This window comes from Mytilus galloprovincialis, chromosome 5 (assembly GCF_965363235.1).
Source record: "Mytilus galloprovincialis chromosome 5, xbMytGall1.hap1.1, whole genome shotgun sequence".
Classification (NCBI taxonomy): Eukaryota; Metazoa; Mollusca; class Bivalvia; order Mytilida; family Mytilidae; genus Mytilus; species Mytilus galloprovincialis.
The window spans coordinates 28,766,407-28,783,125 of NC_134842.1; the positions used below are offsets into that span (position 1 = coordinate 28,766,407).

The window sequence follows — 16,719 nt, forward strand, 5'->3', positions numbered from 1 at the left end:
GATATAAGCTTATTATACCACAAGGCTATTTTGCATTAATACCATAAAGAAACGATTTGCTTCAATAATTGGATCAATTAAAAATATATTGACACTGAATTAAATATTCATAATAGAGTCTATGTTTAACAAGTCTCAGAGTTTATGATACCATAGAGCTAAAGAATTCCATTGATTGATAAATATATGATAGATCAATAGATTTGTTTATGATAAAACACGTAATTGTTATGTGTGACCATGTGGTTCCGTAGACGGAACATCTCTTTCGTACAGCCTTTTGATTGACTTTTTATAATTAAACAATTGTCATATTGATTAATCCGAGGAATATAAAAAAAGGTGTACAATATCGTGTACTTCAAGTAGCCGACAATTATATTCAATGAACGTTTTTATTGGAAACCTGTTGTAAAACACTACCGCAGGCATTCTCCTGTATTTTAGTGTCTTCTTGTCTGTGTGACGTATCGAACACACCGAAAGCAGCCGGGATCATCACACCGGTGTTTAGGTAGCACATTACTTTCACTTTTGGAATGGAACTGAAGAAGTCTGACGCGTTCAGAGGGAAAGATGAAGCAACATTAAAAGACATGGTAAGAACTTTTTCACAAATAATAACACATCTCATACCGATTTTGAGGTAGATCACAAATCATTTTACAAACATGTAGCCTGTCAATTTATAGGGATTTTTAATCATTTTTCGAAATTGCAAACCTAAGTTGGTGGATTTTGTCTAGTCCAAATAATTATGACGTCTGGCAAGGCTATTTTTTTTTACGTCAACGTAGGAAGGCGTCCCAGAAAAAAATCAAAATAGCCTTGCCAGACATCATAATTATTTGGACTAGATTTTGTCTAAAAATTTCACTGTGAATTACTCGGAAACAAGACACCTCGCTCCGCTGACGAGACCCCACATTGTTTTTTTTTTTTTATTATGTGATTACTTGGTCGTTTTTATAGTGATTATTTGATATACCAGACCAAATATTTCATGATTATTTGATTAATTTGACATGTTTGATAATCTAAGACTGTATTTTTTATAATATGATTATCTTGTTTAAAAAAATAATTGACAATAATGTGATTATATTTGCAAAAAAATTGTGATTACTTGGACACCCCCATGAGGATCCCCGCACTCACTGGCAAATAGCCCAACTTTTCACCAACTTGCCCCACTTACAAAAATGTGTTAAATCTAATTGAAATAGGTCATACAACTCGCCCCATTGATGCATAGGGTTGAAATCCCGCTGAATAAAGGTCTGTTAACTTGCCCCACTTACAGATCTAAAGAAAGAAAAAACACAAGATGAATTTAGATCTATATATGCCAATTTGTCAGAGTTTCAATTGGATTTTACCCTTTTTGTAAGTGGTGCAATTTTTTAATGGGTCAAGTTGGTGAAAAAGTGGGCGATTTGGTGTTGGGCAATTAAAAAGAAATTTTTATTCAAAGAAACAAGGGCCTTTGTCCTTTACACTAAATATACTCACATCACATGTGGGATGGGATATATCCATAAAAGGCCATGAGATACCTTTTTGATGATTGGTAAAAAAAACAACTGTTTTAATCATCAACCCTTGATTATGTAAATCAGAACAGTTTTAATATGAAATTTTTTTAAGTTACCTTGACAAGTCTATAAATCTTCTGGAAGCAATATTTATTCAGCCCCACCACAATCATGACAATGAAAGTTTTATTAACTGAAATATTTTGTCAAGATATACTCATATCAAGTAGACTCTTTATTTATGATTTTATAGGACACAATAAGATAATTCCAATAAATTTTATGAAAAGGAAATTAAAATTTATAAGAAGAAACTAAATGAAAAAAAGTCTTTTAAATGTTTTGATGTTTTGATTTGTTTTATTTTTCTGAATGGATTCTGATGTAAAAAATGTTGAGGTAAGCTTATGTTATTCTATTTAGAAACCATTTATGATATTTCAGCATATGCCTGTTATTTGATGAGCTTGTTTAGTATTAAAAAAGAAGGCGAACAGACTTTCTTTTTGCAAACTGAAAGTGATTGATATTATCACAGTGCATTTTGAAAAGATTCAAATTTATGACAGTACGATGTACATGTATTTAGAGTTTCAGAAGATTTGATATTTAATCATGGATTATAGAAAAATACAGACCTTAAAATTAGGGCTTCATAAGTTGAAAAAATTAATAGATGCCAAATTAACTAAGTAGGAAGTATATTAAAAATTGGTAGAAAATTAAATTTTTGATTCCCAGAATCCCCAAAACGTTGATCACAATGAATTTGAGGGAGTAAGTAAATTCTTTGAATTAAAAAATATAAATAGGATGTGCTTGTCAACATGTCATATCATAAGCATTTTTTTTTTATGAATTGAATGTTATATGTTTTCAAGGAACATATTTGTTATGTTTATATGACTCCTTTTGGGACCAAATTTTGAAAACAGATATATCCAATATCTGACATACAGGTGTATAGAGGTGTTCCTAACTTTGTTATATTATCTTGCAGCTGTATTTTGAAAATAAGATTAAAATTGTAAATATAGATATGTAAAGCAGGTGCCTTAAACAGCATGTGGATAGGTCTTATACCTTTTTGATAGGCATTGGTTTAAAATAAGACTGAGAATACTAGCTTTGCAAATATAGGTCAAGAAAATTAGGGCTTAAAGGGAAATTCCGCGATTTTTTACTTATCATCTAATTATGTTCATCTTAACATAAAAAACACATTTGCAAAGTTTTAAATTTATATTCCTTCTAATAACGGAGAAAATCAAGTATTTGTAACTTTTTTGGTTGAATTCTCGAGTGGGTCGTGACGTATTAGCCCGATTTATTGAATTCTGGGAAAAAATAAAATCTGTTTAACTCTTATAGCTTATCGACAATATACGTAATTAAAAGCGCACAGATGACGAATGGTCGAAGTTATTAACCACAATATAAGAATGAACGAAAATGAATATGCATATACCGTTTTGTATTGATTGAATCAAACTCCTATAAAATTATCTCTAGTAAATGTTTTTGAATAAATTTAATTAATTATTGTTGAGATTTTTTTCATAAAATATTTATTGAACATTTTTACTGATATTGAACTGAAAAAATTTCAGTTCTATTTACCGTTATTGTTTTGATAATCATTTCAATGCAACTAATGTGTGAGCAGAGTGTGTATATTATTTTGTAAAGGTCACTGTATATTTCTCGGCTTGAGGTCAATTCGTTTACCTTGTAGCTATTTAGCCGCAGGTGTGAGTTCAAGCGTACACAGGTATAAATGTTGTTATTTGGAAAGGATAAACAGAAAGGATTAGAAAGAGTATGCTGTCACGATGTTAATACACTAAGATTTAATACACGATGAGAATAAAGATACAATAATTAAATTGTGTAAATTAATTGAAAATAAAATTCAGATTCGTAATTCCGAAAGTGTATAAAAATAAAAGGAACAATTTTTGATTACTTTCTTAGCGGCAATTGGCGTAAAGATTCAAATATGAAGCAAAAAATAGTAGTTTTAATCTTTTATAAAAACTAAATGCAATATTACCCAATTTGATATACCATTGTACATCTGTTTGATATTATTGACTTTACCGGAATTTCTTAACTTGTATTCAAATCTGGCTGTGTTTAAATGCAATTATCTAAGCTAAGGCATTATTTCTTTTGAGGATTTTTGAGGATTTTTTTTTAAATTCTATGATAATATTTGTGCAATGTTGAACATGATAGCCGTCATTAATCCAAATAAGTAATACAGTAGTTGTAATAAAAGTTATATTTTAGTCATGCATAACTGATATTGACGAATTTATAATAGTTCGTCCATACATCGTTGTTCTTGAAACAATCATTATTAGTATACATGTAAGTTTCCTGATGTATAAGAGCCATTGAGGATGAGCTCCAGAGAAATCAGACTAGTGGCGTTTCGTTCGTTTGTTTGTTGGGAAAGGAGAGGAAATGCAACCGCTTGTACAGATAAACGACAGAATTACCATACAAGCATTTATAGTCAACACAATCAGAAAGAGTTCCCATCGTTAGACGGGGAATATGAAGGCTTCCAAGAATGAACAAGTGACATGTCTAACTCTGAACAGTTAGAAAACAGACTATCGACATCGACCGCTTGTTCTTAATATTTGAAACTGTATGCATATATATACGTATACGTTTATGATATATATAGTGATGAGTTCTTGCGTCTGACAAAAACTAAATTCCTTCATGGTTATATCTTGCCATACGTTTATATTGGTTTGTAAGGTGATTACTCACAATCGTTATTTGAAAATCCTGTTTGTGAGATGTCGATTCATTTCAATACAGAAATTTCGTCTATATATTTCACAAGTGTATAACACGGAGAAGCTCTGAAGGTCCATTACTCCCATTTTGTTTGGGTGTGAACCATCGATGTTTACAGCAATATCACAGAATAAGATGATGATGGTAGAAAGAACTATGGGCGTCATGTGGCAAATATTACATGCATATCGGACAATGAGTTGTCAATCTGTATGAAAAGATTTCCAATACAACCATATTATTGAGAAGGAATGTTTACATGCTATACTCTCGTACTAGTATTACAGGGTTCTTGTGGCGTTCACCTTAGGTACACATCTTTTTAACGATGTTTAAAAAAAAGACAGAACCAATTTAATGTCATATTTCCCTATTTTTTTAAATATAACTAAAAGTCTTTTATCTGACAAGAATACCCGTATTTAGCGAACAAGTAATTTATTCTTTTTTCTGTTATTGAATACCAAGAAAGAAAATAAATCCCGAAATTAATTTGAAACTTTGATACTCAAAAGTTTCCCAGCAAAATATTCACATTCCCTGGGGATAATTAGTGTTCGTCCAGTGGCATATATAACAATTGTGATGACGAATTACTTCCTTTGTTCGAGAACAATCTTATTGAAATATAAATCTGTGATTTTACTAGGTCCACAGCTTCAATGAACCAAAGCAAAAGTTATACATCGACCTGTATTTAAATCAAATTGGTTCTCTTCTTCTTCTGGTATACAATAGTCTATCGACATTCGATGATTACATACTGTTGGCATACGTGGACTAGTCTATTTACAACACTTTTACCCCTATTTATTCAAAATATATGTTTTTTTCTTATGTTCAATGTATACATGTATATATTTTAAATTGCGCTATAGTTCCGTAACTTTCTATCCAGTCGTATAAACGAATCGTCGGCAAGTGCGTACATTTTTTTAAATCAATATTTCTGGTCTGTTCCAATCTGTCCTTCACTATTGACAATGACTATATATTACATTTTCCCAAATTCACCCTTGGAAAAAATATTTAAATAGATTTTAATTTCATCAAATCTTATTTTTTGGGTATTATTTATATGTTTATGAATTATATTCTTTACACCAGAAATGTTATTTATAAACAAGCGTATGAGTTTAGTAATGACAAGTAAGACAGAGTTGTATATTATTCATCTGATAGTTCAAAATGGAAAGTTATAAGTTATAAGTTATCAGCCGTGTACACTGATCAATACCTGCAGAAGTGAAACGATGCATGAACTTGCAAGCCCGACAGGAAATCGCTTGAATACCTGGACGTGTCACCTCACACCCCTCACAATACCTTTGGAAGTAATACCTTTAGCCATGCTGGTGATCATATGAGGGAAGATCAAAATATATTTGTTTATTACTTTAAAGAATTATGAACAAATTAGATTTTCGAATACAATTTTCACGGAACACTTATTTATGATTTCAACTTTGACTTTTCACCTAATTCCAATATCAACAGTTTAAAAACAACAGACCATGGTAATTTAAAAAAAGTAAGAATATTTTTCGTATCAAGTTAGTTAGTCGGATAAAACAACCGTACGATTGACAAGATATCGACACGCAATTACGACAACATCGGTTACTGTAGTTTTGTTTCTTTGTGGTTTATAGACATATCGTTTTTATAATCGGGAAAGAAGACAAAATGGCGGATCGCAGAGAATTGATACTCTAAATTTAAAATCGATGGTGATCGCTTATCTAGCGGAATAAAACTTTAATATCTATGAATTTGAGCATTTTTATACCAAATGAACATAATATCAATTTTTGATTTTTTTGCGAAGTTTCCCTTTAATATGTTGATTGAAATTGATAGATGCCAAATGACAGGCTATTACAGTAAATTGATGACCATTAAAAAGAAGTCTTTGGTTTTATAAATATTGAATTTTTTAAAATAACAAAACTCTAAAACAAGAGTATGTGTCATTTAAAAAGCCTACTCTGGCTAATCCCACTGTCACATTTCTTGCATGTGGCACGGGTGCATTTGACTCAGATCTTTATTGACAGAATTCCTACTAAATGTCATGGCCTTTAGGCTTGTGACCACCACCAATAACATTTGAAAACCAAAAGTGCTGAAAGTTGCTTTAAGCACCTACAATTAATCAATTATGCTTGTACATAGACACAGAAATAATGACATTTCAAGAATTTTTTTCATTAAAATTTTATAGGAATGAAATATAATCATTTCAAAGTTTATAAATGTAAATTTCTGCAAATAGATCAGAATTATGCTTTACATTCAATATTAAATTCTTGTGTAAATGTATGTTTATCCCTGTTTTGCATTTAGAAATAATAAATATTTGATTGCAAAAGTGTTCTTTTTCATCAGACTATTTCCCAGTTGACACACGATTCATCAATTTTTATTGCAACATTTCATACACTCAGTTTCATTAACCAACAATTTATGAATATTAACCATCAAAGAAAATATTTATTTTATGGCAATTTAAAAATTTTGCCATTAACCATAAAAAATAAAATTGCATTTTAAAAATTAAATAGTTTTTCTTTGATTTGAAGGGTGAAACGACAGGTATAGTTGATTAAATTCATATTTGTACAATTAGATACATGTAAAAAGGGTAGCCTCTGAACTTTTAAGTAAATATCTAGGTTGCTTACAGCCTCTAAGCTATGTACCACAACAAAGAAATGTTTTCCCAGGGGTCTATATTGATGGGACTGAATTCTTAATACACCTAGACCCATGTTAACATAATATTATGCTATTTAAACATTGTTATGTAAGACAAATTTTACCTAGTATGTATTATAGGTAAGATATGTTGATGTTATCGACAAACTAGCATATTTAATAAGCTAGATAGCAAACATTCCAAGTTGTTATAGTCATATACATGTATTTATAAGTACTGTTTGAGAAACAAAGTGGTCACGATGACTTTTCAATACTAATTACCTTGGCTTTGAGCAAAGTTGCTTCACTAGTCATAGATTTGTATAGCAAACAGTCCTGTTCAAACCTGATTCACGAAGAATAAAAAGATGTATTTGACATTCTTTAAATATTTTTAGTTCAGAAAGTAACAAAAAATATTGAATAAGATTGTTGTTAAATTTCATTTTTTTTAAAAGTTTTTTTTTAACAACCAAGGATTATATTCTATAAGTTTATATTTGAATTTGCTCAGAATACTTTTTTTTTGAGGAGGGGGGGGAGGGGGGAATTACATGCATGAAAGTTTTAACTCATTCACTAGTTTTCCTGAATTTGACATTTTTGACCCTATGAGTAGTGACTTTACAAAATTTCCTTATTTTGTAATTATTGCACCTTCTTTGCTTTCATCCATTATCAATATCAATAGCCAGCTGAAGCATGCATCTATGTGCAGGATTTTCTTGCTGTGTTGAAGACCCATTGGTGGCCTTCGTCTGTTTTCTGCTCTTTGTGCTGGTTGTTGTCTCTTTGACAGACATCTCAATTTTCATTCTCAATTTTCTTACACCCTGTGATTATCTATTATATACTAAGGATCTTGTTCTATACCGAGGTAATATTTTGATGTCATTCACCTGAAAAGTACAAGCTTAAGTATCGGAAAAACCTTGTCATTATAGAGATGATCAAAGTAATCAAAATGAAATCATTCAAAATTGTAAGGCAAGAAGATGATTACATACCTTGCATCAAATTTTCAATATTTTATAGGTTAAATATTTAAATGGTTTAAAATTTCATTTTTATTTGGCATAATTACAACTTTTCATTCTAGTAAAAAAGGATATGAAAGTTGATCTGACAATGGTAATAGTAGAAGTTATGAAATCTCGAACTTCAAAGTTGAGGGTGGTTTTGTCGTCATTAACGGTCTAAGTATATACTTATAAGTATAAAACACTTAACTCCTATAATCTCATTTGAATATCACAGTCTACTGTGAATTGTTAGTTAGATAGCATCATGATGTATGGGTAAATTTTTACAATGGTCTGCCGATTTGCCCAGTTTCAGTTGAGCGAGTCGGTTGTTAAATTTTGCGTTTACGTGCTTCATTTGACGCGTATATACATACTACGATATTAGATAAATTACCATTTAAAAACAACAAAAGGACGGAAAGTGTTAAAGACACAAGCTTTGATTTGATGTTTACCTGTGTAATTACTTTAATGTTTTGTTTGTCTTGACAAGTCGCTATTTGTTTTACGATATTAGTAGTATTAGGTGTTAATTAGTGTAAAATTAATTTCAAAGGATATACATTAGAATTTTCAAAATAAATGGAATAACTGCATTTTAAGGACAAAAACCTAGGGCTTTATTATCAGGTAGTATGTTTTGATAATTTTTGACATTGGTATTTTATTATTTACGATTTAACAAAATTGAAATTTCAAAATAAATGTGGAATGACTGCATCTTAAGGACAAAACCTATGGCTTTTTTGTCAGGTAGTATGTTTTAATAATTTTTGACATTGTTATATTATTATTTACGATAAAACAAATGACCAAAGGCAAGTTATATTATTAATTTATATGTATCGTAGTAAAATTTGATAACAAGTGTAAGATCTTATGTTTGTCTGTCATCTTTTTTCTCTGGGGGGGATTGTAGTGATATTTTTCTTAATGAAGCATCTTTTTGATTGGTGTGATATTATGACTAAGCTGGGTTCGTGTACCTGATAATAGTGTCCAAGATATAGATAAGTCCAATACACTAGATACTAAGTTTAAGGTGGACTATTATAGTACTGTAGATAGAGTGGATAACATGTATGTACTATGGCATTACTTAGAACTAACATGTGTTACAGCCAAATCGGGATTATAAACTAAATTTACAAACTGGTACTTTTACAATATTCAAATGGATGAGGAGGTATGATATGTTTAAAATTGTCTAATTTCTATTATGTACTTCGATATGCAGTACATGCACTTATATTTAATATTTTAATGCTTTGATTGTGTCCTGAAAGTGATATATATATTACTGTGGATTCATTTATTTTCGTTGGTACCAATTTTTGTGGATTGACATAAACTTGCATTTATGTGGATATAAGATTTCTTTGTTTTGCCAAAGTCTGCATATTAATTAGCCGTAAGAAATTTTGTACTTCGTTGTAACATTTAAATTTGTGGTTAAGCCATAATACTGACTTCAACTAGCTAATTTTGACAACAAGTATTCCTAAAATTAAGGTCCGTTAATTAGGCATTAAAAATTAGTTCACACTAAAAAAAAATATCCAGTGAATTTTGAGTTTGGAAATTCAACCCAATCCAAATATAACTTCACAAGTTGATTGACTCACTGACTTCCAAGAGTTCAATTTGATCTATGTTTTTCTAGTTATTGCTTTTATAAATTTATTAGAAATCATAGATGCATCAGTTAATTTTTAAGATCATGGTAATTAATTTCTCAAAATTTTGAATCCAATTTTTTTTGTGTTTCTAAATAGTAATGTTTGTGCTCATGACATAGTGGGAGGGACATTTTTGTTGCTTAATAATTAACATGATCTGTTTGTCGTTTTTTTTAAGAGGATTATATGGGATGTCATCTGCATTTATTTAGTTACAGTTTGTCTAGACATTGTGTCCATTTTGATCTATTTTCTAGTTTGAAGGCTTTCCATTGTTGGACTCTAACTTGAAATTGGAGGATTAGAAATGACTAAGTGTTGGACTCTAACTAGTAGAGGATTAACTTACAAGTAGATAATTTTTTTTTTTTATCAATTGTTGGTTTAAGGTGCTGTCCTCTCAGTCCTTAACACATATTCAGAACATTTGAAGTGTGCAAATTCTAAGTTTAGAATTTAACATTATGTCTGTTAGTACTTGTAAGTTACTTACGTGTCACGGCAGTCAATTTGAAGTTTTCGTACCTTCAAAAAATATGTAAGAAGGACATTTTATTTTGTATTGTACCTGGTGAAATATTTTACCTTTACAAATTGTAGTAAAATAATGGCCTAAGAAAAAGTATACTTTACTTTTAGATGAATACTGCAGATGGTGGTATGTTAAAGCATAATAAAATTAATTTATTACTTATTTCACTAACATGTTAAAATATTCTCTTTGTCCTGTTGGACATATTAAGCAGCTGCCAATTTGTTTAATTGTCATATAAATGATTTCTAACTTTTTGGAAACCGTATTTTTGTGCTGTAGTCTCATTGGCATTTGATTATACTCTCAATAATATAATACGGAATATTGCAATCAGCTATTTTAAAATATTTTTTTTAAAGTAAGAATTGAAGAAATGCATTTTTATTTAATAGCTTTTAAATCTCTACAAATTTTTTTGAAAAAAAGTAAAAAAAATAATAAGATTCATCATATATGCAGTAAACTGAAGTAAATTTTGCACTGAGGCCAAACAAAAAAGTATGTGCGTTTGCTGTACCCCTACCCTAAAGTTTTTTTGGCCATTTTTGATTAAGCACTGTTAAAGTCACAATGTTGCTCCCATAGACTCCAGGTAAACAAAAACAAAAAAATAAAAATACCCCTACCTACCAACCTTGATTTTATTCAGCATGTGGCAGTAAACACACATACTTTTTTGTTTTGCCTGATGTTTGGAACTTTTGGGAAAGTAATTCCTTCATGCAACATGTATTTTAAATGTAAAGAGATGTCTTGGATGATAGCCAATGAGACAACTTATTCACAATAAATCAAATGACGGGTATGTAATCAACTGCAGGATACAATACTGCCTTCAACAATAAGCAGACCCCATATGCTAATAAGTCATAAAAGACTATAAACTATTGTATTTGCTCTCTTTATTGGTTTTTCAATTGTGTTGATTGATAACGGCATCAAAAGTTTTGTTCTCCATGTTTACTGGTTTAAATAACAAGCCAAACAAACCTCTTGTAATCTAACTTAAATATTGACAATGGTCATAGTATGATACTGTTTAAAAGTCAGAATTTTAATAAACTTTAATTTAATGTTTTTTGAATAGACTAAAAATCTAATTAATGTGTTATGAATCACTTGTAATCTTTATCACCTTCCGACCAATCGGACAATGGTTGATAATTCAGTTTGTCCAGCCAGGCGGAATATAGTGGACATTTATCTGTAAACCATCCATGATAAAATCTAAACTCTGGTGACCCCCGCCTAAAATGTCCAACTTCATTTGTTACCTTTAATTACCGAGATACCTGACTATAGAGCTTAGAAGAGAAGAAAATTGTAGCGTGACTTAAAATTAGCCCAACGGAGTACGAGAATGTGAATATTTTATACGTAAACTGTATTTGCATGAAACATTCTCACCCATAATTGAAAAAAAGTAATTTCATTAACACCATGTAACAAAGATGTTGATGGATTGACATTTATTAAGTTGATTGGGAATTGAATTAGATACTGTTTACATGTACAGGTATGTCCAAGTTAATTATTGAGTTGGAGATGATATATATACCTTAAATCTCTATAAAGGAATTAAGAAAAAAATGTGAAGATGGAATAAAAATTTCTGAGAAAATCAATAAGCACTGACTTGATTTTTGCCTTGCTAATCTATTTTAAACAGACTGGAAGTGATTATTAAGTGTAATTTTTCAGTTTTATAATTAGTTTGGGTCTATATATCTATGGAATATATAGTTCTTACTTTGGATAAATGTGAAACATTAATACTTTTTGCGGAGAAGCTTTCAGCAATTTGACATTGCAAACTGGAGACGATGTAAGTTAAAATGATGGATTATTGTGAATTAAGGATCTGATACCCTCATAGCAGGTAAATTTAAGAGGTAGTCAGGTATATAGTCAGGATGTCTTGTATAGTCTAGGATCATTCTGCTTTGAAGGTAAATTTGAAGAGGTAGTCAGGTATATAGTCAGGATGTCTTGTATAGTCTAGGATCATTCTGCTTTGAAGGTAAATTTGAAGAGGTAGTCAGGTATATAGTCAGGATGTCTTGTATAGTCTAGGATCATTCTGCTTTGAAGGTAGATTTGAAGAGGTAGTCAGGTATATAGTCAGGATGGCTTTGAGTGGATTATTTGGAGTAGTGACATTCTGACTTTAATAGTCTTTTTTTCTTTTCTGATATATATCTGTCATCAAGGTCTGTAGGTAAATTATCATTTTCTCACTGAGTGAGTGAGATAGATTAAAAATTTAGTCCATGCTTATCTTTTCCTAGAGAATTGATTCTTTCTCATCAACCTGACTGTTTGAAGGATGTTAGTAAAAGTTTTATTGATTAACAAGGTGTTTTATGACTTCTTTATTGGTAGGATATAAAAGTCATAAAACAATTATAGTTATTGACCTACGAAAAGTAGATGGTCTTGATAAGCAGCCTATTACCAATTATTGTAATGGCAGATGCAACAGGTAACAAGGGTCAAAATCTGCTGTACATGATTTAGAAAGTAACAAACCATTTTATTGTAATGGCAATCTGGACAATAGACAATATAGCCACTATATGAAGACTATAGCAAAAACAATTGTATTGAATGGCAAACAGGAACGCATTTCCTACTTATTATGTTTCTGCTACAATGATAGCCCATATTAAGGTGTTAGATATAATATATTATTTGTAATATGCCACTTCAAAAAAAAAAAATTGGTGATGTAGAAAAGCATACTAGCACATTTTATTAAGAGATTTGGGATGTTATGCAAAAAGGTTAAGAAGCATAGTATGTTGCTAGTTTTTATACGCCTGTTTACTGGACATAATATGGTATCCATTGTCTGTCTGTCTGTCCTTTGTCAACATGTTGGAAAATAGCTAAAAATTGATTTAACTAGTTTTCATCAAACTTTGGGGAATGGTTTCTATCAAATAAGGGGTTTTATTCATAAGAAGGGGGAGGTTATTCCAGTGATTTGTACAATAACTCAAAAATGCTTTGAGCAATTTTCATGAATCTTTGGTATATTCTTTTTATCAAATTAAGAGGCAGAGTCTTTCATCATTGAGTTCTGTTTATATAAAAAAAAAAACAACACCAAGTTAAAATAATAAGTGGTTGGTCTTTTGAAGTTATTAGATAAAAAATTTATACTTTTAATTAGATAAAAGTACTCTTTTACATACATTTTATGTTTGAACATAGAGGTTTTTTTGTAAAGAAATACTTAATTAATATGATGGTGACTCTCCAGCTAACGGAAGTCAGTCACTTTTGATATAAAACCTCCCTGGTAAAGGAAATCAATTAAGGCTACATGAGATTTTGAAGATTCTTCACAATGTATGAAATAAAAAATAAATTTTACAATATTTTTTTGGCAAATTTTGGAATAGAATGCTTAATGCATTGTTACAGTATTAATTAAAAAATAAGTTAAATCGATTTCAACTTCATTGAAATTGCTGTTCTGGCACATTGGTTTTATAAGGAGAACGGAAATGTTCTATCCGTTACATGGGGATGATATTAAATTTTTATAGTAATGTGATACTTTGTTTTGTGACTGTAAATGAATAACTGCAGATGTAAATATTGATTATATATGTGGTAAATGATGAGAAAAGCTAAGTTTTAATATAATAAAAAGGAGATTTGAGGTAAAGCTTAGGTCAAAGAGACAGCAACACAACCATACTAAAACCAAACAACACCTAGAGGTTGCACTTTGTAACCAAACAACACCTAGAGGTTGCACTTTGTAACTAAACAACACCACTTTGTACTTTGTAACTTAACAACACCTAGATGTTGCACTTTGTAACTAAACAACTCCTAGAGGTTGCACTTTGTAACTAAACAACACCTAGAGGTTGCACTTTGTAACTAAACAACACCACTTTGTAACTAAACAACACCTACAGGTTGCACTTTGTAACTAAACAACACCTAGAGGTTGCACTTTGTAACTTAACAACACCTAGAGGTTGCACTTTGTAACTAAACAACACCTAGAGGTTGCACTTTGTAACTAAACAACACCACTTTGTAACTAAGCAACACCTAGAGGTTGTACTTTGTAACCAAACAACACCTAGAGGTTGCACTTTGTAACTTAACAACACCTAGAGGTTGCACTTTGTAACCAAACAACACCTAGAGGTTGCACTTGGTAACCTAACAACACCTAGAGGTTGCACTTTGTAACTAAACAACACCTAGAGGTTGCAGTTTGTAACCAAACAACACCTAGAGGTTGCACTTTGTAACTTAACAACACCTAGAGGTTGCACTTTGTAACTAAACAACACCTAGAGGTTGCACTTTGTAACCAAACAACACCTAGAGGTTGCAGTTTGTAACTTAACAACACCTAGAGGTTGCACTATGTAACTTAACAACACCTAGAGGTTGCACTTTGTAACTAAACAACACCTAGAGGTTGCACTTTGTAACTAAACAACACCTAGAGGTTGCACTTTGTAACTAAACAACACCTAGAGGTTGCACTTTGTAACTAAACAACACCACTTTGTAACTAAACAACACCTAGAAGTTGCACTTTGTAACTAAACAACACCTAGAGGTTGCACTTTGTAACTAAACAACACCTAGAGGTTGCACTTTGTAACTAAACAACACCTAGAGGTTGCACTTTGTAACCAAACAACACCTAGAGGTTGCACTTTGTAACCAAACAACACCTAGAGTTTGCACTTTGTAACCAAACCACTTTTGGAGAGATATATCACTCATAGATTGTTTGTTTTGTTAAACAAAAAAGGCTGATAATTTGCAAGAAATATTCTCTACCAACCTTTCCCCAAAGTCACTTTGTCCTTTTGATCACACCTATAGAAGATGGTTAGACTATGTGTGAGATTTAAACTTATGAGTGGATAGACCCCTGGAATGCTATATTTATAATTCATATTTTAATTTTATGACCTTATCAGATATAAGAAATCTTAACAGTTCTTTAATACCAAAATTATTAAAGGTTTATTATGAATCACTGTATATCCATGATTATATGGGGTAATTTAAATATCATTTTTGATAAGTAGGAGTAGAAAGATAGGTGTAAGATATATATTCACTACGTTCATAGGGTACATGTATTTCTCAAATATTAAAAAATCTCGACTCAGTTATTTTTCATCACAAATATTTGAAAATTTATACTAAAGGGATTGATAGATAATTATTGCATTTTTAAAGCTTGGGCTCTATAATACCTTTTGATTTCTATTTGAGAGGAGAGAGAAAAGACAATAAAATACCAATTCACAAAGTTTACAGGTATTTTTTACATATTTAAATTCACAAAGTTTACGGGTATTTTTTACATATTTAAATTCACCGAAATTCACCGATTTTTTTATTATTGACCTGTGATTAAACTCAGTTATATTTCATCACAAATAGTTCGAAATTTATGAATGGGATTGAAAGATACAAATCAAAAATTTTAACTGTTTACAATACATGCGTTATTGAATGATTGCATCCTAAAAACTGACCGTGCAAAACCCTCATTGGTAGTCAATGTTAAAAGCCACCCTCATCTCATCCTGAACTCTATACCTTTCGATTTCTATTTAAAAACAGAAAAAAGACAATAAAGTACCTTATTTGATCAAGTTGTCTAATTAATTTACTTAATTGTTTTGGGTGACTGCTGACAGGTTTTTTTTTACCCAATCTTATCAGAATAATGATTATTAATTGACAATAAATAATATTATTTTTGTATTTAATGATAAACTTTCATTAATTTCTGACACGAAGTGGAACATTTGATATAAACAGTCAATATTTATTAATAAAATCATTGATATTATTGGAGATGTGTCACATCATTTCTCAATCTCAAAGTTTGGACTATATATGATACTGTTTCCAAAATAAATATTGGCACAAGGCCATAAGAAAGGGGTGAGATAAAAATGGGTTATCGATCTATATTACTAGAAAAAAAATACAACACAAATATTTTTTTTTAAATTTCTTATCCCTGATAGATTGTGACAACTATCTTTTGAAAATTTGCTCTGGTTTTCGGACCTGACAGTTTTTTTTAGAGGTGACTTACCTTTGACTTTAATGTGTGCATGTCTCAGATGTGGAACAAGTACATTTTTTTAGAACAATTAAGGATGTACTTAGGTGAGGTTAGGTGAAAATTAATAAATTAAGAAGTTAAAATTGATAATATAAGCTGGTAGAGCATCAATTAAGGATAAAAATAAGCTAAAAATATTGATAGGTCATGGACCTCCTTTTCGAGATATTTGAGATTTAAAATATGGCGGGAAAAGGCTGACTCGGACTTTTACCTTATATTTGCATTGGTATTATTAGGTCTCAAAACAAAAGAAAGAAAATTAAGAAGCTTCGTCAATTTTGGTAAATTA

General features: G+C 30.6%; 1 protein-coding gene across 11 annotated transcripts in view; it reads left to right on the plus strand.

The window, feature by feature from the left end:
• The first annotated feature begins 362 nt into the window (after positions 1 to 362).
• Positions 363 to 16,719, plus strand: part of LOC143075549 (uncharacterized) — a 127,177-nt gene continuing 110,820 nt past the window's right edge. For 2 of the 11 annotated variants that reach the window (XM_076251014.1, XM_076251016.1), the window contains exon 1: positions 363 to 599. In XM_076251014.1, coding sequence (XP_076107129.1) covers positions 540 to 599 — 60 coding nt within the window. In that variant the 5' untranslated portion in view covers positions 363 to 539. Of the gene's footprint in view, positions 600 to 9,236; positions 9,264 to 16,719 lie in introns of those variants that run through there. The other 9 variants (XR_012978343.1, XM_076251008.1, XM_076251015.1 and 6 more) reach the window with 7 other exon arrangements.